Source organism: Stegostoma tigrinum, chromosome 4, assembly GCF_030684315.1.
Source record: "Stegostoma tigrinum isolate sSteTig4 chromosome 4, sSteTig4.hap1, whole genome shotgun sequence".
In the NCBI taxonomy this organism is placed as follows: Eukaryota; Metazoa; Chordata; class Chondrichthyes; order Orectolobiformes; family Stegostomatidae; genus Stegostoma; species Stegostoma tigrinum.
In genome coordinates this window covers 57,056,242-57,084,164 of record NC_081357.1, presented here as the reverse complement: position 1 = coordinate 57,084,164, position 27,923 = coordinate 57,056,242, and the positions used below count along the sequence as shown (strand labels likewise).

The 27,923-nt window shown below is 42.7% G+C and overlaps 1 protein-coding gene across 1 annotated transcript; it reads left to right on the top strand.

The window, feature by feature from the left end:
* Nucleotides 1–384: 384 nt before the first annotated feature.
* On the top strand, nucleotides 385–26,721 carry rwdd1 (RWD domain containing 1). The gene is made up of 7 exons (XM_048531954.2): nucleotides 385–572; nucleotides 9,903–9,968; nucleotides 15,884–16,014; nucleotides 19,876–20,019; nucleotides 23,973–24,105; nucleotides 25,260–25,322; nucleotides 26,405–26,721. Exons 1-7 carry the CDS (start codon nucleotides 434–436, stop codon nucleotides 26,518–26,520), a joined length of 792 nt encoding a protein of 263 aa, XP_048387911.1. The 5' UTR covers nucleotides 385–433; the 3' UTR covers nucleotides 26,521–26,721.
* Nucleotides 26,722–27,923: the final 1,202 nt, after the last annotated feature.

The following is a 27,923-nucleotide window of genomic DNA, read 5'->3' as shown; positions in this document are numbered from 1 at the left end:
ATTCCATTAATAATCCAGGAGAATCCTAACTTCACTGGAAATACATGGTCTACCGGGGCACAAATCGTATAGTTTGGGGAGTGGAGAGGATGGGAATCGCTGTTTTTCCTCAAAGAGATCGCAATCCATTGTTTCAGCAAAATATTGTAATTTTTAAATGTTCTGCCTGAATGATAACTCCTGAATTTAGCCTAATAACCGCTAACAGACACATAAACCTACTGAGACACGAATGAAGGCAAGCGTCCCACCTCCGAACCGACACGCCGCCAATAACGAGGCATCGACAAGAAGAACCCCGTCTCTCAGTCCTTCGAGCTCCTCCGCCCTCACCTGGGAGGACTCGGCCCTTGTTAGCCAACACACGGGCTCTGCGCGCGCGCAAACCGAGCCTCTCTCGGGGAGGAGGGAGACCGGTGGAGGAGGGGAGCGCATGTGCAGAGCGGGCTTGTCGGTCGGTGTCGCCCTTTATCTTAATGGCGTTTCTCAGTCGTTCAACATGACCGATTACATCGAGGAGCAGCGCAATGAGCTGGAGGCACTGGAGTCCATTTATCCGGACTCGTTCACAGGTGAGAGGCCTCTGTTCGGGCCGAGGGCCCTCCGCTAAGGAGAGGGGCCGGGGCCGGGCCATGGGCCATGGGCCGGGTTCTGCCACTGGGCCACGGGAGATGGGAAGAGGCTGGCAGCCGGAGGGGAGGGGAGGGCTTCGCTGTGGCCGGTTTGGGAGCTACTGGCATCTGAAACCGTCAGAATGTGGTAGGTAAACAGTCTGGTTACGTGTCACGTGTCGTTAGTTCCGCATCTTCTCAAAGCCGTCCACGGGTGAGGGATTGGATGATCATCATCCTTGGTACTTGGGAACATCTGTATTGATATTATAACAATCAAGAATTAGCCCTGTCAATAAAAATGTGCGGGATTTAGTTTCATTGATTTGTCCCCACGTGTGAAATTGTAAGGCGTATGGAATGTTGAAGCAATGAGTAAGTATATTCTGATGCGAAACAAAATAGGGGGGCAGCAGAATCAAACTTCGTAGTGAATAGGATTTAAATATCTGAAAACAAAATAGCTTATTTAACAGTGGGATGTTCTATTCCCTCTTCATTAGTCTTCACCTCTGCCTTTTTTAAGTTCTCATCTGGAATCTGTGCTTTCCTGTCTATAATTAACCTTAAACCGTTAGGTGCTGAGCATAAAAACCAAAAGAACAGTGGATGCTGTAAATCAGAACCAAAAACTGGAAAAGCTCAGCAGGTCTGGCAGCATCTGTGAAGAGAAGTCAGAGTTAACATTTTGGGCCTGGTGACAAGCCCTCAGGCATCTCTGACAGAGAAATTTTAGGTGCTGCATGCCTCATCATGCATGGCTGACCAAGCATCTCTCCAGCTTGATCGGCTTTGGCTTGAGTTGGATGGATTGTCAAACTGTTTGGCTGCATCATAAACACACTTTCTGTGGGCAATGATGCTACAGTAGGAATTGATCCGAAGCTTCTGATTCAGAGGCACAGGCATTACTGTCAAGATACAATACTTTTATTTGTTAACAAAGTGTGGGGCTGGATGAACACAGCAGGCCAAGCAGCATCTTAGGAGCACAAAAGCTGACGTTTCGGGCCTAGACCCTTCATCAGAAAAGGGGGTTGGAGGGAGGATTCTGAAATAAATAGGGGGAGAGGGGGAGGCAGACCGAAGATGGATAGAGGAGAAGATAGGTGGAGAGGAGAGTATGTGTGGGGAGGTAGGGAGGGGATAGGTCAGTCCAAGGAGGACGGACATGTCAACGGGATAGGATGAGGTTAGTAGGTAGGAAATGGAGGTGCGGCTTGAGGTGGGAGGAGGGGATAGGTGAGAGGAAGAACAGGTTAGGGAGGCGGGGACGAGCTGGGCTGGTTTTGGGATGCAGTGGTGGGGAGGGGAGATTTTGAAGCTGGTGAAATCCACATTGATACCATTGGGCTGCAGGGTTCCAAGCGGAATATGAGTTGCTGTTCCTGCAACCTTCGGGTGGCATCATTATGGCACTGCAGGAGGCCCAGGATGGACATGTCGGCTAGGGAATGGGTGGGGGGGGTGGAACTTGAAATGTTCACAACTGGGAGGTGCAGTTGTTTATTGCGAACCAAGGGTAGGTGTTCTGCAAAGCAGTCGCCGAGCCTCCGCTTGGTTTCCCCAATGTAGAGGAAGCCACACCATGTACAGTGGATACAGTATACCACATTGGCGGATGTGCAGGTGAACATCTGCTTGATGTGGAAAGTCATTTTGGGGTTTGGGATGGGGGTGAGGGAGGAGCTGTGGGGGCAGGTGTAGCACTTCCAGCGGTTGCAGGGGTAAGTAATGGGTTTGGTGGGGTTGGAGGGGAGTGTGAGGCAGACAAGGCAGTCGCGGAGAGAGTGGTCACTCCAGAAGGCAGACAAGGGTGGGGATGGAAAATGTCTTTCGTGGTGGGGTCAGATTGTAGATGGCGGAAGTATCGGAGGATGATGCGTTGTGTCTGGAGGTTAGTGGGGTGGTATGTGAGGACTAGGGGGATTCTCTTTTGGCGGTTATTGCGGGGGCGGGGTGTGAGGGATGAGATGCGGGTGATACGGTTCAGGGCGTGCTTGACCACTGGAAAGGGGAAGTTGCGGTCCTTGAAGAACGACGACATCTGGGATGTGCAGGAATGGAATGCCTCATCCTGAGAGCAGATGCGGCAGAGGTGAAGGAATTGGGAATACGGGATGGAATTTTTGCAGGAATGTGGCTGCGAGGTGGTGTTGGGAGCACGAGACGGCGCCGATACAGTCATCAAGGTAATGGAGGAAGAGGTGGGGTTTTGGGCCAGTATAGGTGCAAAAGAGGGACTGTTCCACATAACCTACAAAAAGGCAGGCATAGCTTGGGCCACCCCCTTTGTCTGTAGGAAGTGGGAGGAATCGACAGTGAAGTTGAGGGTGAAGACGAGTTCGGCTAGGTGGATGAGGGTGTCGGTGGAGGGGGACTGGTTGGGTCTGTGGGACCCTAACCCCCACCTCTTCCGCTGCTACATTGATGACTGTATCGGCGCCGCCTCATGCTCCCAAGAAGAGCTCAAACACCTTCCACCCCAACCTTCAGTTCACCTGGCCATCTCCAACACATCCCTCACCTTCCTGGACCTTTCTGTCTCCATCTCAGGCAACCACCTCCAAACCGATGTCCATTTCAAGCCCACCGACTCCCACAGTTACCTGGAATACACCTCGTCCCACCCACCTACCTGCAAAAATTCCATCGCATATTCCCAATTCCTTCGCCTCCGCCGCATCAGCTCCCAAGATGAGGCATTCCACTCCCGCACATCCCAGATATCCTCGTTCTTCAAGGACCGCAACTCACCCACCCCGACCCCCATCCCACCACCCCGCAGTGGTAGAGCACGCCCTCAACAGTGTCTCCCGCTTTCCACGCACCTCATCCCTCACACCCTGCCCCCGCAATAACTGCCAAAAGAGAATCCCCCTAGTCCTCACATACCACCCCACCAACCTCCGGATACAACGCATTATCCTCAGACACTTCCGCCATCTACAATCCGATCCCACCATTAAAGACGTTTTTCCAACCCCACCTTGTCTGCCTTCCGGAGAGACCCGTCTCTCTGCGACTCCCTTGTCCGCTCCACACTCCCCTCCAACCCCACCACACCCGGCACTTTACCCTGCACCTGCTGGAAGTGCTACGCCTGCCCTCACACCTTCTCCCTCACCCCCAACCCAGGCCCCAAGATGACTTTCCACATCAAGCGGATGTTCACCTGCACATCCGCCAATGTGGTATCCTGCATCTGCTGTATCCAGTGTGGCATCCTCTCCATTAGGGAAACCAAGCGGAGGCTCGGTGACCGCTTTCCAGAACACCTACGCTCGGTTCGCAATAAACAACGGCACCTCCCAGTTGCGAACCATTTCAACTCCCCCTCCCGTTCCCTAGATGACATGTCCATTCTGGGCTTCCTGCAGCGCCACAACGATGCCACCCGTAGGTTGCAGGAGCAGCAACTCATATTCCGCTTGGAACCCTGCAGCCCAATGGTATCAATGTGGATTTCACCGGCTTCAAAATCTCCCCTCCCCACCACTGCATCCCAAAACCAGCCCAGCTCGTCCCCGCCTCCCTAACCTGTTCTTTCTGTCACCTATCCCCTCCTCCCACCTCAATTGGCACCTCCATTTCCTACCTACTGACCTCATCCTGCACCCTTGACCTGTCCATCCTCCCCAGACTGACCTATCCCCTCCCTGCCTCTCCACCCATACTCTCCTGTCCACCTATCTTCTCCTCTATCCATCTTTGGTCGGTCTCCCCCTCTCTCCCTATTTATTTCAAAATCCTCTCCCCATCCCCCTTTTCTGATGAAGGGTCTCAGCCCGAAACGTCAGCTTTTGTGCTCCTAAGATGCTGCTTGGCCTGCTGTGTTCATCCAGCCCCACACTTTGTTATCTTGCATTCTCCAACATCAGCAGTTCCCATTATCTCTGATCATGCTTTTATTTGTTCTCGTGCCTGCTTCTAAAACTATCTCTTGCTAGGTTTTGTGGCCCCCTCTGTTTATGTTCTGGTGAGTACTTTGTTCACGCGTTACTTTCTTTGGTACATCTTGTCTTTTTATGAGTTATTTTGCATTATAAGCATTACCTGAAATCTCTACTTCTTGCATTCAATGTTTTCAACTATCTGAATATGTTGTAAAAGCTATCTAATGCCAGCCAATGGTACTGTTGAGTGATTAAAACTAGCATTATTCTAAGTGATTTGGATCCATTTATTAGAAGTGCAAGTATCAACAAAATGAAGTAGGTATGGAGCTGCTATTTGGAAGAAAGGATAAAACTAGTCTAGTTTCCTAAAATATTAAATATTCAAGGCTTCAAATATACAAAGCTTCAAAGTGTTGCTGTGATAATGGGAACTGCAGATGCTGGAAAATCCAAGATAATGAAATGTGAGGCTGGATGAACACAGCAGGCCAAGCAGCATCTCAGGAGCACAAAAGCTGACGTTTCGGGCCTAGACCCTTCATCAGAGAGGGGGATGGGGTGAGGGTTCTGGAATAAATAGGGAGAGAGGCGGAGGCGGACCGAAGATGGAGAGAAAAGAAGATAGGTGGAGAGGAGAGTATAGGTGGGGAAGTAGGGAGGGGATAGGTCAGTCCAGGGAAGACGGACAGGTCAAGGAGGTGGGATGAGGTTAGTAGGTAGGAGATGGAGGTGCGGCTTGGGGTGGGAGGAAGGGATGGGTGAGAGGAAGAACAGGTTAGGGAGGCAGAGACAGGTTGGACTGGTTTTGGGATGCAGTGGGTGGAGGGGAAGAGCTAGGCTGGTTGTGTGGTGCAGTGGGGGGAGGGGACGAACTGGGCTGGTTTAGGGATGCGGTGGGGGAAGGGGAGATTTTGAAGCTGGTGAAGTCCACATTGATACCATTAGGCTGCAGGGTTCCCAAGCGGAATATGAGTTGCTGTTCCCGCAACCTTCGGGTGGCATCATTGTGGCACTGCAGGAGGCCCATGATGGACATGTCATCTAAAGAATGGGAGGGGGAGTGGAAATGGTTCGTGACTGGGAGGTGTAGTTGTTTGTTGCGAACCGAGCGGAGGTGTTCTGCAAAGCGGTCTCCAAGCCTCCGCTTGGTTTCTCCAATGTAGAGGAAGCCACACCGGGTACAGTGGATGCAGTATACCACATTGGCAGATGTGCAGGTGAACCTCTGCTTAATGTGGAATGTCATCTTGGGGCCTGGGATAGGGGTGAGGGAGGAGGTGTGGGGGCAGGTGTAGCATTTCCTGCGGTTGCAGGGGAAGGTGCCGGGTGTGGTGGGGTTGGAGGGCAGTGTGGAACGAACAAGGGAGTCACGGAGAGAGAGGTCTCACCGGAAAGCAGACAGGGGTGGGGATGGAAAAATGTCTTGGGTGGTGGAGTCGGATTGTAGATGGCGGAAGTGTCGGAGGATGATGCGTTGTATCCGGAGGTTGGTGCGGTGGTGTGTGAGAATGAGGGGGATCCTCTTTGGGCGGTTGTGGCGGGGGCGGGGTGTGAGCGATGTGTTGCGGGAAATGCGGGAGACGCGGTCAAGGGCGTTCTCGATCACTGTGGGGGGAAAGTTGCGGTCCTTGAAGAACTTGGACATCTGGGATGTGCGGGAGTGGAATGTCTTATCGTGGGGGCAGATGCGGCGGAGGCGGAGGAATTGGGAATAGGGGATGGAATTTTTGCAGGAGCGTGGGTGGGAGGAGGTGTATTCTAGGTAGCTGTGGGAGTCGGTGGGCTTGAAATGGACATCAGTTACAAGCTGGTTGCCTGAGATGGAGATTGAGAGATCCAGGAAGGTGAGGGATGTGCTGGAGATGGCCCAGGTGAACTGAAGGTTGGGGTGGAAGGTGTTGGTGAAGTGGATGAACTGTTCGAGCTCCTCTGGGGAGCAAGAGGCGGCGCCGATACAGTCATCAATGTACCGGAGGAAGAAGTGGGGTTTGGGGCCTGTGTAGGTGCGGAAGAGGGACTGTTCCACGTAACCTACAAAGAGGCAGGCATAGCCCCAAATTCCACCTCTTCCTCCGGTACATTGATGACTGTATCGGCGCCGCCTCTTGCTCCCCAGAGGAGCTCGAACAGTTCATCCACTTCACCAACACCTTCCACCCCAACCTTCAGTTCACCTGGGCCATCTCCAGCACATCCCTCACCTTCCTGGATCTCTCAGTCTCCATCTCAGGCAACCAGCTTGTAACTGATGTCCATTTCAAGCCCACCGACTCCCACAGCTACCTAGAATACATCTCCTCCTACCCACTCTCCTGCAAAAATGCCATCCCCTATTCCCAATTCCTCCGCCTCCACTCCCACGATAAGACATTCCACTCCCGCACATCCCAGATGTCCAAGTTCTTCAAGGACCGCAACTTTCCCCCCACAGTGATCGAGAACGCCCTTGACCGCGTTTCCCGCAACACATCCCTCACACCCCGCCCCCGCCACAACCGCCCAAAGAGGATCCCCCTCGTTCTCACACACCACCCCACCAACCTCCGGATACAACGCATCATCCTCCGACACTTCTGCCATCTACAATCCGACCCCACCACCCAAGACATTTTTCCATCCCCACCCCTGTCTGCTTTCCGGAGAGACCACTCTCTCCGTGACTCCCTTGTTCGCTCCACACTGCCCTCCAACCCCACCACACCTGGCACCTTCCCCTGCAACCGCAGGAAATGCTACACTTGTCCCCACACCTCCTCCCTCACCCCTATCCCAGGCCCCAAGATGACATTCCACATTAAGCAGAGGTTCACCTGCTCATCTGCCAATGTGGTATACTGCATCCACGGTACCCGGTGTGGCTTCCTCTACATTGGGGAAACCAAGCGGAGGCTTGGGGACCGCTTTGCAGAACACCTCTGCTCGGTTCGCAACAAACAACTACACCTCCCAGTCGCAAACCATTTCCACTCCCCTTCCCATTCTTTAGATGACATGTCCATCATGGGCCTCCTGCAGTGCCACAATGATGCCACCCGAAGGTTGCAGGAACAGCAACTCATATATTCCGCTTGGGAACCCTGCAGCCTAATGGTATCAATGTGGACTTCACCAGCTTCAAAATCTCCCCTTCCCCCACCGCATCCCTAAAGAAGCCCAGTTCGTCCCCTCCCCCCACTGCACCACACAACTAGCCCAGCTCTTCCCCTCCACCCACTGCATCCCAAAATCAGTCCAACCTGTCTCTGCCTCCCTAACCTGTTCGTCCTCTCACCCATCCCTTCCTCCCACCCCAAGCCACACCCCGATCTCCTACCTACTAACCTCATCCCACCTCCTTGACCTGTCCGTCTTCCCTGGACTGACCTATCCCTTCCCCACCCCCCCACCTATACTCTCCTCTCCACCTGTCTTCTTTTCTCTCCATCTTCGGTCTGCCTCCGCCTCTCTCCCTATTTATTCCAGAACCCTCACCCCATCCCCCTCTCTGATGAAGGGTCTAGGCCCGAAACGTCAGCTTTTGTGCTCCTGAGATGCTGCTTGGCCTGCTGTGTTCATCCAGCCTCATATTTTATTATCTTGGATTCTCCAGCATCTGCAGTTCCTATTATCTCTAGTGTTTGAATCCAATGTTTGCCTTGGAAGGATCCTATCTACTTCTGATCTTAATCACTCTGCTGTCTATAATCTTGTGCAGCCTTAACTGGATCCAAAAGAATCCTAGCTTGCAAATATAGTAAAAATTTGAGAGTAGTTCAAGGTTGGATCTGAACTGATGAGCAGACATTTCTTTGGGCCTGGTCCCCATCTCCAATATAGCTATATTGTTATCTCAAATTCTCCAGCATCTGCAGTTCCCATTATCTGTGATACAATTGTAACCTCATTGCGAAGCCTCTTCCAGGGATGCCTTACCTGAAGAAGTTACCCTCCACCCTCCAGACAAACCTCAGGGGATCCCTCTCCCATTGCAATTCTCTTCATCTTCGATCCTCCTCCCTCTCTCCCTATTTATTTCAGAACCCTCTCCCCATCCCCCCCTTTTCTGATGAAAGGTCTAGGCCCGAAACGTCAGCTTTTGCGCTCCTAAGATGCTGCTTGGCCTGCTGTGTTCATCCAGCCCCACACTTTGTTATCTCAGATTCTCCAGCATCTGCAGTTCCCATTATCTTTGGCCACAGCCATGTTTAGGAATTAACTCTTACATCAAAAATGAAGATTGATTTATCAGGCTTCCACTTCTATCTTCCATCTCTTCTCAAATATTACCATTTGATGATAATCGTTATAACAACTGACCAGGCACTGTAACCTTTTGCTAACCCCATAAACATGTTTACGTTTGGCTATCAGTTTCCTCTGCTAAGTATCTAAGAGTCCCAAGTAAAATAAAGTGAACGATTCAAACTGTGCTCAGGAGTCTGACTGCTCTGCCACTCAAGATATTGTTGATTTGATGCTGCACAATCATACTTACCCTCATCCCGACACCATTTCACCCACTTACATATCAAAAATCTATCAGTCGCCTTTTGAGGAAGAGTTCCAAAGACTTGCGTCACTCCACAAAAATAAATTCCTATCATTGCTGTCTTCTGTATGTAGAATCTTGATCGCTGTCTGGGGCTGAGAATTCCACAAATTCACCACCACTGAGTGGGGGGAAAAAAGAAACCTTCCTCATTTCAGTCTTAAATGGCCTGCAGCTTATTCTGAAACTGTTCCCTGGTTCTGGACGCACAAGACCGGGGAGTACCTTTCCTGCATCTTCTCTGCCAATCCTTGTAAGAAATTTGTATGTCTGAATGAAATCACCTCTCATTAAACTCCAGAGAATATAAACCCAGTCTATTTAATCTTTCTTCATTTGGCAATGCTTCGATCCCAAGAATAGTTTGAGACTTTTTTGCATTCCCTCTACAACACTTGCATCTTACTGTTTAACTGCACACAGTATTCCAGCAGCAGTATCATTTAAGGCTCTGTATGACTGCAGTAAGAAATCTTTACTCCTCTCCTTGCACCTTACATAGAAAAAACCAACATGCCATTTGCTTTCTTAATTATTTGCTCTATCTCTATTTTAATTTTTCAATGATTCATGAACCTTTTGATCTTTTTGAGTTCAAAAATTGAACATGCTTCCCTATTTGTGCAGAGTCCTGAATTTACGCATGACTTAATATGTAAAGTCTACATGATAACTTATAATGTTTGAAACTCTGTGCATGCGTGTTCGAAATTGTCAGTATCAGTGAACACTGCAAAATCTCATATGAAAGAGAGAAAAATGTTTATTACGCCACTTACTAGTTTGTAAATGTATCTTGTTTGAAGGAAGTTACATTACTTAAGTCTATACTTCTACAGGTACTAACATATAGTTTTCTTCTAGTGGTGTCGGAGAATCCCACAAGTTTCACAATCACAGTAACATCTGACACTGGTCAAAATGAAGAAAGTAAGTGCCTGAATTTGGTTAAATAGTGCTTCACTGTGCTTTATTGGGTATTACACTGGATTTCTTCTCATTCTATATAAGCTTAAACTTAGAGCATGATTGTTGTCTAAAGCCACATTTGTAATGGAGGAAATATGGAACAGTACTGGAAGTACCCATTTGGATCTTCTAAGGTCTGTAGTTCACTGTAATTCGGTAAATTGCTATGTGGGAGTCTGTACAGAATTGAAAGCTGTTACAGGTTCACAATGAAAGTTTTGTAGTACTTTTATCTTTGCTCTATCCAAAGTAAATTTGCAAAGTTTCATGCTATTACTCTAAAATTACAATTTCTATTGCACAGTTTGTTAAAGAAGTTGGGATATTCATCATAGAATCCCTATAGTATGGAAATGGGCCCTTTGGCCCAACAAGTCCACGCCGATCCTCAGCATCCCACCCAGACTCATCCTCCTATAACCCACCTAATCTACACATCCCTGAACACTATGGGCAATTCAGCATGGTCAAATCACTTAGCCTGCACATCTTTGGACTGTGGGAGGAAACCCATGCAGACAGGGGGAGAATATGCAAACTCCACACACAGTCACCCAAGGGTAGAATGGAACCTGGGTTCTTGGTGCTGAGAGTCTTGTATTACCTTATGTTCCTGCTTCCATTTGTTGATAGTTGCAATTTTTGTCCCATTCTTAACTCCATGTTGTTCAGCTTTTTATTTTTAAAAATCATATGTTAATAGACCAGCGGTTACGTAGGTCACTAAGTTTGTGGTGTTGGACAGGTCAGATTTAGTGTTGGAGAACTTCTAGGAAGTAGAGTTTTGGGTGATTTGAAGTTTATGGAATAATCGAAATTGGAGGAGCATAGAGATAACCTGAAATAATTCTGTGAAGATGGAGGTTTTATTAATGACAGGAAAACTCAAACTTGTAGCAAGGGAAAAACTGATCAGATGTCACATTCTTTATGCTGCTGAAACCCACATAAAAACAGTTTGAGTCTTATTGGAAAACATTTTGTTGAAGTTTTTCTTCTGGCACTCATCAGGACACTTTCAAGACACACCTACATTTGAAAAACAACACTTATACAGTATAAAGGAAATTACTGACTAGTGGAGGCTTTCTTGTTAAAAATGCAACAGGCAATGATAGTTGATAATTATCTGCCAAGTTTAAAAAGAAAATTCAAAACAAGCAGATTCACCCTGATTGGCCAAGGTGTTACATTGAGAAGTGAACCACAAAATGATTTCCATTTACTTTAACATTTCTTGCAAACTGTCCTGATGAGTACACAATTAAAAGCTTTGACAAATTCTTTTCTAGTTCTGTGCTACCAAATAAATAACTATTTTAAAAATGAAAGAAAATAGGGGCCTTTATAATGTGGATGCTAAATCGTTTGCTTAAAATTCCACCGACAGACCATAAGACAAATTGGAAGTTGCAAAAGCACCCTAAAAGGTAACCCCCTAGAAAAGAAAATGTCAGGTTTTTTTTGCCAGCTGTTCTAAATGTCAAAGTGGAAGACCACAGGAAAATGTGGTCCACTTGAGGGTAGTTGGATGATGGACTTCAGAGTGATTGCAGAAGAGTTACGTTGGATGTTTTGGGATGGCATCATGTGTAACATAACACAACACAATAGCAGAACTTCAGGTAGTAGGACAGGACATATGCAGAAGTATAAATGGGTTTCAGAACGTGGGTAGAAGCAGTGATCTTCGTGACTGAGGTATGTACATTTGGAAGCTTCAGAGGCAGATGTAAAACCACTGCTGGAGATGTTGAGAATTTGATCAAATGAGCAGATCAGCATAAAAGTGGATTTGAACAAGAATGGTGTTGTGACCACCAAGAGTCTCTGGAATTGTCAATATGGATCAGAGATATTGCAGCACAATTGACAAGCTAGATATTGAGTTAGTGGTCTAGAGAGATAAAAATAGCAATTCTGAAAACGGGAAGAAAAAGATGGGAGCTTTTTTGTTAAGGCCTTAGTGAAAATTTGTAGCTCGGGTCGTGGATGCATTTGTTTGCTCGCTGATCCAGTTGTTCTGTGGTATGCAGATATCTTGTTACCATTCTAGGCAGCATCATCTGTGCGACCTCTAATCAAAGTGTTGATGTTCTGATCTGTTCCAAATTAGTATGATCCTCTGGTGTGGTGGGTGTTGTCTCTTCTGGTTCTATATTTTTTAGCAGCGGTCTGTACATGGGGTCTATTTCTGTGTGTTTGTTAATGGAGCTCTGTGTTGAGAACCAGACCTCCAGATGTTTCCTTGCATGTCTGTTGTTCATTTGTCCCAACGACCAATGGCCACTTGTCTCGATACACACAGCCAATGAGAGTGATCAGTTCGATTAGGACAAGTGAGCAACAGACATGAGGGAATTTCTGGAGGTCTGGTTCTCAACATGGGACTCCATTAATGAACACAGAAATAGACCCCATATACAGACCGCTGCTGGAAAAAACAGAACTGGAAAAGACAAGACCCACCACACCAGAGGTTCATATAAATTCGGAACAGAGCAGAACACCTACACTTCTAATTTCTAATTTAAAGCTCCACTGTTAGATATGATTTTGAAATTTTACAGCACTGCTGAATAAGTTGAAGTTACACAAATGTGTGCACTAGCAACAAATTTAGGTGATTGCTCTATTTGGTTCTTTTACTTGTTAAAAGCAATATACATTCAATGTAGGATCAGGTTGTTGTAAATAAAAAGATATGCTGTAGTCATCTCTGTTTGAATTACCTGGAAACTTGGGAAGCTTATGGAAATCTCTGTGGCAATACCGTAGCCAATCAGAGTTAATTTCTCTTAAAGTTGTCTTTTGCTGTGGTATAAATTCACGGTTGTTTGAGATTCGTGTTTTTTCTTGAATCATTGTTTTACAAGAATGAACATTGACAAAATTAAGTAAAATTGCAAATTGTGCAAGCTCGAACTCTTTAAAAATATCTTGTTGCCGTGTTCTAAATGGAGAGGTAATAGTTAAAAATGCTTTATGGCCTAAACTATACATTAGAAATTTGCCTATTTTGTTACTCCCCTTTTCTCCTTTTGTATCCACTCTCAAAACCTCACCAGAATGTTGTTTGTTGTTTTCTACCAATGGGGGTGGAGGCTGAATAAGAGAGGTTTGATTCATCAGCTGTTGTACAGTCTCCTGCATATAACAACATCATGATTCACTTGTAATCTTAAATGTAATAGTATTCCAAGGCATTTTTTATAAAAGTCACAGCAGTTTTAATCTGAGGATTCTTAAGAGAGCATAATTAGAGGAAAGAGGTATCTCAAAGATTGTAGGGCTAGAAGAAATTACAGTGACAAAGAGGCAAGGCCATGTAGAAATTCGGAAATAACAATGAATAAGTTAAAATCAAGATATTGCTTATTTAACTGACAGGTCAGCTGGAACAGGGATGGTGTGTGAAAAGGATTGAGAGAGTCAGTGGTATAGTGTATTTGGAGAAAGGGTGATTATAAAAATAAACAAGTTTCTAATGTATTGTGCTCATAAATCCTAAGGTGAACATTAAGTCTGACTTTTCACAGAAAAGAACTTGGATATATTTGTTCTGATAAAATACTAATGATTCAAGCACTTCATACAATAAATGTGCCTGAAGTGCATTTTTTATTGTTAATCCCTTCAAATCCACGTGCTAATCTTTCTTTATATGCATTAATTTGGGATTATGTTGCTTGTCAGAAATGTTTGAACATTTTTGAGAGCTTCTGGGTTTAGCTTTTTTACAGATATCTCAGAATTTTGTAGCACATGTTCAACCCACGGTGTTGTATGGATTTTCAGTTATTTGTTGTCCCATTCGTGTACTTTTTCACCTAAGCCTCTAGATGGCAGCTTACATCATTAAACCGTGCTTGTTGATATGTCAGAAGATATGCTAACCTGCTTTTCCAAATCTGGTATTAATGTTCTAACTTAGATTTTTTTTTACTTGTACTGGAATCCAGCTTTAGATTCAGGTCTGTTTTTGTTGTTGTACACCATGAAATGGTTGACAAAGTTGAGTGTAGTTTTCCAAGTGAGTATTTTTGAGTTACTGTACATTCAAAGAAATTAATTGTAATGCTTTCAATTGTGAAGCCTAATCAAGTGCAGCATAGGAAATCATAATAGCTGCATTGTTACTGTCTGTGTCAGTATGTTTTTAAGAGATGGTCATGGTATAATCATCAAATTATTGCTTGTGACATGAAGGTCTCAGACTTCTCTTTAACTGGGAGCACAGATCTGTAGAGTAACCAGCCAGAAGACACAGCTATTTTCTCTTTGATTACAATGTATAATCTTTCAAGATACTGTACATTCCTACAAATCCCTTTACGTAATAATTAATGGCTTAAGGTCACAGCCCTGTGCTGGAACAGCATGAACTGTAATTCTGTCTCTCTCCCTGTTCTTAAAAAAAAAATGAACTGACATCCCAATGTTTTTGGCAAAACACGAGGTAATCAAATGGTCCCCACTGCAGAACTGTAGAAGGCCCACATGTGTATAATGGTTGAGTTGGATTTTCCATTGTTTTTTGTTAAATGAACAGAAAAGTAGAGGATAGCCCTCATGCTGTCAACATTCCTTGCGTTAACTCCATCTAGGGCCTGAAACCTGCTACAGTAACACTGATTCTTTTTTTAAACGGACAGCTTCAAGAGGATTACAACCCCTTAAAGGAGCAGCAGTAAGAAAAGTAGAGGATAAAGCAGCAGGAAAAGGGGGGAAAAAGACAGAGAAGCAAAACCAGAAAGAGGAATGAGCAACTGCAAGAGTTCAAAAAAACCATTAACCTGGGATGGCCTGACAGTATGAATATGTAACTGCAAAGATGTGCACATTGCCTGGAAATGCAGTGAGGGAAGGTCAATTGAAGCATTCAAGAGGCATTGGATGGTTTTATTTTAACATAGTAGTGGTGTGCTGGGATATGGAGAAAAGACCGAAATTTTGCACGAGATAATAGAGCCAGTGCAGGATATTTTGTGTCTTATACTAGGGACATTTGGATGTTGAATTTTCATGGTAGCTAGTATATGAATCTGCATACTGACTGGGAATGAACCAATGACTTGTGAAAGCATGTGAGGCATGCCATATCTATCAACCCTAACAATGGAGGGTGCATTTACATCAGTGAGATGTTCCATTCACTCCTTGATGAAGGTAGTAACAGACCAATTCAGAAAGCATGAAGGTTCCAACCTTGTGGTGGTTACTTGTTTGCTGATTTAAATCAATCAGTCACTTTTATGATGACCATTGTTTTCATTTATTCAGTTTCCTAGAGCAATTTGTCTTGTAACAGAATGCATTTCACTGGGAAATCATTTCAAGATATGTACCAAGTGGAGAATGACTCGTATAATGTTGTCACCCCACTATTGGTATTCAACTGGTTATATTTAAATTCACAGCATGTACTTTATATTGTTTAATCAATGCTCATCAAGTGTTGAGCAACAAAACAAGATTGTTGCATTGTGTTACTGCATTTTCGTATTTCACCAATGGAGAAAGGATGCCGTTCTTGGCATAGCTTATGCTCAGAAAGCCAGTGTGAGCTGCCTTACCCAGCAACCAATTGTCTTAGCTGTTCCAAGACGTGCAACCTTTTCCAAATTTCATTTGTGCTACTGTAGTCTGAAATAAAAGTAAAATATGCTGAAAAAGCTAAGCAGAAGTAGCAGGATCAGTAAATTTAGGTCAAATATGCTTCTTATTTGATTTGAAACATTATATCCGTTTATTTCCCAGTTGTGCCATACTGCTGAGTTTTCTAACACGTACTGTTTTTAGTTTAGATTTGCAGTATTTTTGATTAATATACTATTGTTTATTGACTTTTAAATTCAACAATTGTCTTTTTACAGCTGTTGAAGCAACTATTCAATTTACCTATGTAGAACATTATCCAGATGACCCTCCACTTTTTGAAGTCATTGGGCAAGAGAATGTTCAGAAGTCTGATGTTGCAGATATAATAACATTATTAAATGAGCAGGTAAGTGAACTAGAGATACCTGGGAAAGATTTACCTTTTGGCGCCTGATAAGTCATTGTGCATTAAACTCAATTGATGAAAACTGAATAAAGTATTGCACTCCAGTCACAGCTGGTTATCTGTTTATTGTGAATGTATGATTATTGGCTGAAGAGGAGTGCAAACAAAAGCTTACAATGAAATGTTACACCATGTTCAAAAAGGTAAAGACCCCGCTTTGCTATGAAATGTCAGATTTAACGCAGTGTTACAAACTATTTTGAACACAGTTATATTCTCCTAAGGCTAATGGAGAGCCCCTTAAATTACATGGTTGGGAAATAATGGATATGGGTCTTCACTCCTACCATTGATCAGTACTCAACCGGACATATCACATAAACATAGCGGCTACAAGAGCAGGCCAGAGACATTGGGATACTGTGGCAAGTAACTCATTGCCTGATTCCCAAAGCCTGTCCACCATCTACAAGGCACAAGTCAGGAGTTTTATGGAAGACTCCCCACTTGCCTGGATGAGTGCAGCTCCAACAACACCTCCAGAAGCTTGACGACATCCTCAACAAAACAGCCTGCTTGACTAGCACCACATCCACAAGTATCCATTCCTTCCACCACTGACACTCAGTGCACACTGCTGCTACTATCTACAAGACGCACTGCAGAAATTCACCAAAGACCCTCAAACAGCACCTCCCAAACCCACGACCACCTTCACCTCGAAGGACAAGGGCAGCAGACATATCAGCATACCAGCACCTCCAAGTTCCCTTCCCAAGCTTTTCACCATCCTGACTTGGAAATACCTTGCTGTACTTTCACTGTCACGGGGTCAAAGTCCTGGAATTTCCTGCCCAAGGGCCTTGTGGTCAACCTGCAGCATGTGGATTGCGGTAGATCAAAGCAGCAGTGAACCACCACCTTCTCAAGGGAAATTAGGGACGGGCAACAAAAAATGCTGACCAGCCTGTGTCACGCACATCCTAAGAACGAATTTTATTAGAAGCTTTGTGTTGGTGACAATTAAAATATTTTGTTTTGTTGACTTTGCTTTCGGTCCTCATTTGCTACCACTTAATTGCCTATTCTTACAAGACAATATCAATATCCTTTTATTGTCACATGTACTTCATTGTAGCAGTACTTGGAAGATTTTCAGAAGATGTCACCATGAGATGGTAGATATTAGGTAGAAGTACCTAGATACAATACTTGGATGCTGCAGGGGAATAGAAGAAGTTGCTTAATTACAGAGTTGAAATTAAATTTAAAAATAGGAAAATATTAAGGGGTTAACATTATCTTGTCCTAAGGTAAGGATTGACCCCTCACACCGGTCTCTGTCGAAGACTCGGTGCTCCGGGGCTGCTTCCCATATGCTGCTGCGAGATTTCTTTCCCGCACTACTCCAGGCTCACTGCCAACGTGTTGCTCCAGGTCTCACTGCTCACAGTGTTGTAGGGTTCATTAGGGTGTGCCTGCAAGCCCCAGAGCACGTGCCCACACTTCTCATACCGGTTCTGCCTTGGGACTTAGCCCGTGCCTGCTCCGGTCCTCTGCGGGACTTGGCTCATTCGCTTGCAACCTCCTCTGTCCAGGGAGTGGTGGAGTGGGGTCAGAGAAGGAGAAAACCACAAGAGGAGAGTGGGGGAAGAAATGGGGAGATAAAAGATAAAGGTACTGGCGAGCAGAGGAGCTCCGACCTATTCTGCCACCATCTTGTTGACCAATTATGTGCAAATTTTCAATTAATTTTCCTTTGGTCAGACAGCAAAATGCCAGGTAAGCTAAAGGAGTGGAGTTGGTGTTGGAAACAGGTGAGCAAAGTATCATTGAATTACATTTAACTTGAAAGAAAGAATGCTTACTTGAATGTGAAGATTTATTGATTTCATATCACAATAATGCTTTTAGCTTCTGTAGTTACAGGGGGACTGAAAGTTTAGCTTTTCACTTGTCATGTTGACTTTGAGCATTTCAAAATTATTTTATAAGAACTAAAAGAACTGCAGATGTTGTGAATCAGGAACAAAAACAAAGTTGCTGGAAAAGCTCAGCAGGTCTGGCAGCATCTGTGAAGGAGAAAACAGAGTTAACGTTTCGGGTCCAGTGACCCTTCCTCAACTGCTGAGGAAGGGTCACCAGGCCCGAAACGTTAACTCTGGTTTCTCCGTCACAAATGCTGCCAGGCCTGCTGAGCTTTTCCAGCAACTTTGGTTTTGTTCAAAATTATTTTACTTCAGTCTATTAATCTTGTACCCAGCAGTATATCTCAGTTGCATCTGTAGTACTGCCACTGCTGTGGGGGAGGCAATGGCGTTGTGGTATTATTTGTGGACTCTTATTCCAGAGACCCAGATGGTGTTCTGGGGCCCCAGGTTCAAATCCTGCCACAGTAGATGGTGGAATTTGAATTAAATAAACATCTGGGGCGGCACAGTGGCTCAGTGGTTAGCTCTGCAGCCTCACAGGGCCAGGGAACCTGGGTTTGATTTCAGCTTCGGGCGACTGTCTGCGAGGAGTTTGCACATTCTCCCCGTGTTTGCGTGGGTTTCCTCCAGGTGCTCCAGTTTTCTCTCTCAGTCCAAAGATGTGCAAGCTCGGTGGATTGGCCATGCTAAATTGTCCATTGTGTTCAGGGGTGTGTGGATTATAGGGGGAATGGGTCTGGATGGGATGCTCCGAGGAGCGATGTGGTCTTGTTGGGCCAAAGGGCCTGTTTCCACACTGTAGGGAATTTAATCTAATCTGGAATTAAGAATCAAATGATGACTGTGAATCCATTGTCGATTGTTGGAAAAATCCATCTGGTTCAATAATCTTGCCGAGGGAAGAAACTGCCATCCTTACCTGGTCTGGCCTACATGTGACTCCAGACCCACAGCAACATGCTTGACTCTTAATTGCCCTCTGGGCAATTATGGATGGACAATAAAAGCTGCCTAGCCAGTGACACCTTCATCCCATGAATGAATAAAATAAATGCTGTACTGTAATTGGTGCTTGCAGCCTGAAGTGTTGATTAATTTTGCAGCACATTTTAGATGTCACAGTCAATTCAGGAGCAATTTATGTTCAGGCAATCCCAACATTCTGAAGCAAAAGCCTCCACTGCACCCCTTCTCTTCCTTGAAAACTTTTGTGGTCCAGTCTTCAAGTTACCTTCAAGGTGCCGTGGTGAATTTAAGCTGCTTGTCCACATACTCCTGGATTTTGTTTTGCCTCTCTTCTCAGCCAATTGATTTTTTAAAAATTATTTTTAATGCTGCAACCAGTAGCAAAATGATTTAGGTTGGGAATGCAGTGAAACTCAAAACTTGGCTGTCTCCTTGATGCTGATACTTGCCATGGCGTAAGACCTCTGCTACATTATTTATAACAACCGAAATACCAACCTTAGTGTTTCGAGTTGGGCACAATTTATGTATATATAAAAATATTATTGAAATGTTCCGTGGTAATTCTCTGCCACTTTTAGAGCAATATTCAAAATTCCTTCATACGCCTTCTGTGGTATTATGCTAGCCAGTGCATACCACCTTCTGCTGTCTTACCAGTATAAGATTGAGTATAAACTACATTATAGGTTAGAAGGGCAAAGGAATGTTTGGAAAGTCAGTCGTTTCTAAAAGGAAAATCAAATGGCATTAAATAATTAGGAATGACATTGGCATTGCATATTAATTTTTGTAGCAAGATTTGATTATTTTCAACAGTTGAATTTTCTTCCAAATCTCAGATTCACTTTCAGGCTTTGCATCTGGGTCATGATAGTGATCATTGCCACCGGTTATATTCTGGTGAAATAATTTAGTTCTTTTCATCTAGTTCTTACATTGTACAATATGTCTTTCTTTGTAGACACAAGAAAACATTGGGATGGTAATGATATTCACTTTAGTGACGGCTGTACAGGAAAAGTTAAATGAAATTGTTGATCAAATAAAGTTCCGCAAAGAAGAGGAAAAGTTATTAAAAGAAAAAGAAGCTGAAGAAGTTGAAAAGGTTTGAAGAACAGAATGTGATTCTGTACACAACTGATCCATATATCTAGGCCAAATGTTTAAAATTGTACAAACATTCTGTCATGCCTGAGAACATTATTTCTACTAAACATATATTTGGTTTCTTATAAAACAATTGATAATATCTACACACAGCCACTAAACATGCTTGTTTGACATTTTTATCATGCATGTTATCAAGTATTTAAATTCAACTGTTCATATGCAATTTTTGAACTTGGATCCCAAATCCACCTTTAGACTTTGAAATTAAGTGATACACTGGAGTTCAATTTATCTATACTTGCTTTGAACTTTCATTGCTTCAATAATCTCTTCTCTAACATACCTTTTCTCTGGTGTAACTGCATTATTCCCAATTTCAGTCTTTGTGTTGTAGTTCAGCCACTAGTCTAGATTATGCTTTGCATTCCTTGTTCCATGATTACAGTTTTCTCATGTAATACTGTTCCAGCAGTTAAGCCAGGTGTATGGCCTGTAGAAATTCTTTCACTTCCTAAGACTTTTGCTGTAGTCTGTTATTATCTCCGTTCCTTGTCCCTTATTTGTTTATGTGAAATTACCTGACCTTACACCCCATTCTCCAACCCATCAATTTATATTTATTTGTAGCAACTTGCATTTTTATAGTTAGTGTAGGTGGTTAAAGACAGGGAATTTGAGAATATATTTGTATCTGGGAATTAGTATACCAAGATTTAAGCTGTAATGGTTGAAACATCAACCGTCAGTGATGCGTTAAAGGAAACCATATATTGTAGCCCAGTAAGAAAAACGCTTGGTGTGAAATTTAACCCGAGCACAATTCCTTTCTGACTGCTCTTATTCTTCTCCACACCATCACCCTATCCACCCTTTAATTTAAAAAAACTTGCACATGTTCATCATAGCCATGATATACCAACCCAAGTCACACGTGCTATTTCTGCACATGATCTTGGTCACAGAACATGTCTAGTTACCTTGTAACAGCGATGTGCATTTACAAGTCAGGCTGTCCGATGTGTTGGCGACCTTGTACTGTCCACACATCATAAGGACATGTGAATCACCGATTGAAGTAGCCACGCAGTCCCTCAAACTTGCTGTGTTATTCAATAAGTTCCAGGCAGATCTATTAGTGTTTTGGATTTCATATACCTATTTACAACCTTTGATTTCCTCGCCTAAAAGATGTGTGGAAACAAATTGATGATGAATGGGAAGGAAAAGGATTCACTGGTCATTACTACATTATTTCATCTGAATTGGTATATTTGTTATGAAATTTTGCACATAAGGCGTGATTCTCCCACTAGTATATAGTATGATGCAGTGGAGACTGTGTATTTTGGTGCAAGATGTTTGAACTGCAGAGCATTCTGTCATTAAATATTTTCCTTACAAAGCTATGCTAAGCAAACATTAGTGAATCAGAATATCTGCCCACTATGCTCCCTCTGAACCCCATTCATGATATCACTGATATATATTATTATAGTTGTGTACAAGGTGAAAATATATGTTAGCTAATGTTCAGATTCACTGTGACTAGCACTGAATTGCAGTGTTGTCCATTGTAAACTTTGGCTGAGATAGCTAATATTGTTTTCAAATTTGTTCTCCACTGCTAGCCCTGTATAGGTTTCATCTATGATCACTATGTGTCAAATGGTGTCATAGGTGTCAAAAGAAACTTGTCAGATTTTGAAGAATTGTGACCAAGCTATCTCTTTGTTTTTAACTTGGTCTTATTCACTTCTGTTTATTCTACATAAGATTATAAGAACAAGGAGCAGGAGTAGACAATTCAGCCCCTCAAGCCTGCTCTGCCATTTGTGACATTCATGGCTGATTTCATCTCTGTCTCAATTACACTTGCCTGCCTAATCTCTATACCTTCTACCCATTGCTAATTAACTACCTGTCTGTCTCCTCATTAAATTTACTCAATGTCCCAGCATCCAACACACAAAAGTAACAAATTCCACAGATTCATGACCCTTCAAGAGAAGTAACTGCTCTAAATTCTATTGTAAATCTGCCATCTCTTATCCCAAAGCTATGACTTGTCTTTCTCGATTGCATCATATCTACAACTTGATTTTATTCTTAAGACAATTTCGCCATCCCGGGAATGAATCTGCTGAAACTCTGTTGCAATTGCCATATGGCAAGCATAAACTTTCTTAGATAAAGAGATCTAAACAACATGCAGTACTCCAGGTACAATCTCACCAAGCCTCTGAACAAACTGCAGAAGATATCTTTACTTATGTACTCCAATCCCTTTGAAATAAATGCTAACCAATGTTTGCCATCCTAATTGCTTCCTGTATCTGCATGCTAACTTTTAGTGACATATGGATAAGGAAATCCAGATCCGTTTTGATACTGGTTCCTAATCCCGCTAAAAAATATCCTGCCTTTGTTTCTTCATCTAAAGTGAACAGCATTAAATTTATCTATATCATATTCCACCTGCCATCTTCTGGGTCACTCACTTAGACTTGAAGTACCCTTGCATCCCCACCCAAATTGGTATCATCAACAAATTTGTTAATATTACAATTGATGCCCACATCTAAAACATTAGTATAGACTGAGAACAGCTGTGAATCTAACAGTGATTCTGTGAATCTCAAAGTCAGAAATCAAATGACAGACCAGAGACAAACTAAATGACTGGAATAACATGATAGGTATAAGAGTCACATGCCTGGGGTCTAACCAAAGTAATTAGTAATCAAAAACTGTACAAGCTAATTAAGGTAGAGAGATCATAACAATTTGTCATGTTTTGACATCATCACCTTGATTGGTTATTATACCTGTCACATTATTCGAGTCATTTGGTTCCAGCACCACCATAAAAGACGTAAAAATAACACTCTATCTCATTTAACTGGATTAAAGGTTATCCCTTAGTTTGTTATTCAGTTGTTGACACTTTACTCACACCATCTGATACTTTTCATCACCGGTAGAGATTTTTAATTCGACACTCCACTCATGCTATTTGTATCATCTTTTGATCTCTCTGTCTATAACTTCTTCGTCTGTGTGCTTCTCTTCACTTCACCTGACGAAGGAGCTATGCTCCGAAAGCTTATGATTTCAAGTAAACCTGTTGGACTATAACCTGGTGTCTGATTTCTGACCTTGTCTGCCTCAGTCCAACACTGGCACCTCCACATCAGTATACCCCACTAATAACAGCCTGCCATCCTGAGCATGTTCTGTTTATTTCTACTCTTTTCTTTCTCACTGTAAACTAAGCTACCTCTTGCTTTTCCCCCACCACAAAAATTCCAACGCACTCTAATCTGACATGTTAATTTCCTTTTATGGCACTCTACTAAAAGTCTTCTGGAAATCCAAATACACCCCATCCACTAATCTTCCTTTGTCAATACTACAAGTAACTTCCAACAAGTTTGTCAAATGTGATTTCTATTTCTTAAATGAATGTGGACTCTGCCCAATTTTACTATCCTTTTATAAATGGCCAGTTATCCCATCCTTTGTAATAGATTCTAACATTTTTCTAACTACTGATGACAAAATGACAGGTTGCTCCCTTAAACAGTGGGGTCATCTCTAATACCTTCCAGTCGGTAGGAAGACAGACTGCAGCATCCACAGTCACATTTATGAAACTGGTGCAGTTGGCTCCCTCTGAGATTGAAACTGCTGTGTATTTAAGCAGCTCTAGCAAAGATTTAAGAATAAAATATCCTTCACCATTTGGATAAATGAATTAACACTTCTTTGAAACTTCTATACTCAGTTCAAAATGTATTCAATGACTGTGTAGTTTAACCATGATTTTTAGCTTTGCTATCTCTGTTACAATCTTAGCCCTCTTACTGAGTTATAGATATGTAATTTACTCACTGGAAGCCATAAAATATTCTCATTAAATATTTCTACTTTCTGCACAAACTCTTGTAGGCTGTTTTCCATGGTACACCAGTTACAATTGAGAATTTCTTGACATGGAAAGCAAAATTTGATGCAGAGTTAGCTGAAATCAGAAGAAAACAACAAAGAGAAGAGGAGCAGGCTGGAAAAGCTAAGTTAACAGGTATGTTATATATGCTTGTTTTGAAAGTGAAAGCAGTTTAATATTAAATGTCTTTCTCCTAATTGTGACGTCTGTTTTCTTGATATTTTCTTGCAAAATTGGGTATGTAGATACTTTACGTCAAGTCTGAGGTTGGAAGCTGCCATATTGTATTTGTCCCTAAGAAATAATATAATCATGCTTCTCTAAAAATCAAGGTTTTTGTAGGTGGTCAATGATCAGTGTGCCATCTGATTTTTAAAATGCGACTTCAGTAACTTGTTTTCTTACTTTTACAGCTTACTTCACACTAATACTGCTTTTCTCACCTCTAAACTGGGTTACCCCACTTAGTGTTGTCCAAACTTCTACCATTCATAGACCCTTGTTCTTATAAAACTCTGGCTGTACCCTATACTGCACTAAGTTCTGTTTTCTGTTGCTTTCATTGACCTACATTGGCTTCCAAGTCCACAAATTTAAAATTTGTCATCATTGTGTTTAAAGGCATGTTGCCTCACTACTCCAATCCCCAGTTTTCTGACCTATTTTTCTCAAACTTTCAGTTTCTCTCTTACCCTGTTTCCTTTCTTCTCTTGTACTGTCCTGGTATTTCCATCAAAACTTTAATGATTGACAAATGATGCACCTGTGCTCCTGGTGAGTGGAATAAATCACACCTATGATTGGAGCTTGTTAGTATGCCTTTGATAGCAGAAAATCCCAGAACCAAGATTAGTCTTTTAGGCTTGCACATGTAAATATCAACTGTAGAAAGCCTTGGTGCAAGGTAGGAAGATGCTGTGGTCAAAGTCGAGTACCTTGATTTGGAGAGACCCTGAAACAAATGCATTGCCTCGTGTTCTACTACCTAAAAGAGACTTGAATTAACTAAGTAACTTTTGACCTTATCTTTGGTGGTTGTACCCTCAGTTACTGTGCATTGTCAAATTTACTCCCCAAGCCCCTTTCATTTGCACTTCCCTTTTTTCCTCTAAGACCCTTTTTAAAGCTTAGCTCTTTTCCCAAACTACTGGTCACTCACAACTCTTTCTAGTCTACCCTTCTTTTGTTCGGTGTCCTTGCATCACCAAGAATTGAACTAAATGAGTACTGATACAATTCTGATTTTGTTTAATCCGTCATCTTTCAAGTTTTTTGTTTTTACATTTCAGGGAAGCAACTGTTTGAAACTGACCATAACCTTGATACATCTGACATTCAGTTCTTGGAAGAAGGTAGAGCCCATGTTGTTTTCAATTTATATTGATGTTCTATAAACAGTTTTGACTGATAGGGTTAGTGCTGCTAAACACTTTGCCAATTTCAAATTTCAATGTATATTGTTTAATATATATATAGTATGTGACAGGGCAGTTCTTACCTTGTAGTTTTCTACTCATGAATCAATATACTAAGGCTGGAATTTATAAACTTTTTCTGGACTTGGTTTTGGTGGAGTGGGCATGTGAATACGAAGAGTTCTCTGCCCACCACCTTCCTTTCCATTCCAAACTGTCCTCTGCAATACAATAGTTGAGAGATTGCTGAAATTGGTAACCTGCCATGTTTAAATGGTACAAAGTGAATTGAGTTTGCTACCCAACCGTTTGACTTGCATAATCTGTTATATGCTGAGTGAGCAGTACATTAATTGAGGTCAGGTTGAAAAAGGAGGGAGGGAAGGGGGAATTTATTCAGGGGTACTCTGTGTGTATCAGGTCCGCCTATCCCAAATGTCATGGCCAGTTTGTTTCTTGCTGCCTGTCTTCCAAAACATGACCACTTCACCCCATGTTCTCCCCTCCCTGGGATCCCTACCCACTCTAAAAGCCTAGGACGCAAGTTGTTCTGGCAATCATCACTCTCTTTATCTCCTCCTTGCGGTTCAAGCAGTGCTCACTACAGACTTCTGGCACTGCCAGGACTACTAAAGCTACTAGCTAATCAGATTGCTCAGCAGCTCTCAAAAGTTAGTATTCTTCCCACTGAGAGTTGCTTTAAACTTTCATAGCTTAATTGCCTCTGGTGTGTTATGGATTCATTTGTCATTTTCTGTTGCATCATCTGCTGAATGACTTTCTTTCTGGTGAATGACCAGACCCTGAATACACCCAATGTTCTTTAAACTTCTATGATTACCCACAACGGCTAGTTTCTTTTATGGATTCTGCATTTCTTATACCTTTATGAAGTTGTCTATGATTTTAAATTAATATTTGGTTAACTGGATCCTTTGGAACGTTTGCAAAATTATTACTACTCCACTTGACTCTGATTTAGATTGTGATTAAAACTATTCTATGTCTCTTTACAACAGGCAACAATGTTGAAGTTGATGAATCCCTTTTCCAAGACATGGATGATTTAGAACTGGATGATGATGATGATGATGATCCAGATTATAATCCTGATTTAGGAAGTGAAGAAGACTAAGTCGATAAAAATTTATTTTGTAAAAAGCAGCATTCACAGTGGCAGAATTTGTATACATTACTGAACAAGGATGAAGTCACAGCATCTGTGACTTTTTATACTGCAGCTAGCAGACAGTGGTCAGTAAATATTAACTTTTTTGTGCCCTCTTATGTATGCTTCCATATGTATTCAATAAAAAATTTTTCTGAAGCAAAACTTTTTTGGATTTAATTAGAAATGCCTGTTATTTGAAGTGATTCTCATAAATTCATTCCTTCTAATTATGCAGATTTGAGCTAATTAATTGCATGCCTTTTATTAGCCAATAAAAACTACTAGCATTTTGTCATAACATAATTATTTTAACAGCAAGTTTTAACAGCATAAAGTAGTAGCTTTATCACTGAGACCATGCATGGGATAGACGTCTCAGAAAATGCAGTATGGCAGCATTTGTGGGGAGGGAATATTAACTCTTTCTTTTCTTGACAGATGCAGCCCCGTTGAAAGTTCCTAGCATTTTCTTTCTTTATTTCTGATTTCTAGAGCCTGCCTATTGATGTAAAATATTCCCTAGAGAAACCATGGAATGCATAGATATATACACCTTGGGAGAAGTCCATTCAATCATTCCTAGGCTGAGAGAAATCTAATTGAAATGTTTCAAATTAAGAGGGCTGTAGCTAGATTGAATAGGAAGGCTCTGTTGATGTTTGATTGAAGTGTCTATAACCAAGGGACATGGATTAATGTTAAAAGATAGAAGATTTTAGAAGTGACTTGTGGGGAAACCATTATATCCGAACAATTGTAGGGATCTGGAAAGCGATGCCTCAAAAGTTGGCAAAGGCGGCAATCCCTGTAACATTTTGAAAAGATTTTGGATATGTATAAGGGATCATGATAACAGATCATGAGTTGGAATGTGGGCTTAGGTTGGGGATGGCTTCTTGCTTTGCAAGTAATAAGTGACTATCTTGCTCTTCCTATCAAAATGTACTACCTCACATTTATCTGTGTTGAACTTTGTCATTTTGTTTGCCCATTTTGTCTGTTTTTAAAAGTCTTGTAATTTCACTTATCTATTTTCACTTTGGTGTTATTCATTAATTTAGACATATGTTTTTGGTTCTGGATGTGAGTTTGCTCGCTGAGCTGGAAGGTTTGTTTTCAGACGTTTAGTCACTTTTATTTGAAAAAAAATATACTTTATTCATAAGATGTACAAAAAATAAAACATATTTATACACCTACCCAGTCATGCAAGCCGCTCCGGGTTACCCAGGGGGTACATACATCAACTAAAGGAAAAAAACAAAGAAGGAAAAAAAAACAAAGCAAAGAAAATACCCCAGCAGTTGTCACCCAGCACAGTCCCAGTTGGCCCCCTGACCAGTTGGGGAAGGCGCCAGCTGGGCCCA

Coding starts and splice junctions, on each gene's coding strand:
- rwdd1 (XM_048531954.2), top strand. CDS start 434: ATGTGCAGAGCGGGCTTGTCGGTCGGTGTCGCCCTTTATCTTAATGGC. Junction 9,969..15,883: donor CACTGGTCAAAATGAAGAAA/GTAAGTGCCTGA, acceptor GTCTTTTTACAG/CTGTTGAAGCAACTATTCAA. Junction 20,020..23,972: donor AAGCTGAAGAAGTTGAAAAG/GTTTGAAGAACA, acceptor AAACTCTTGTAG/GCTGTTTTCCATGGTACACC.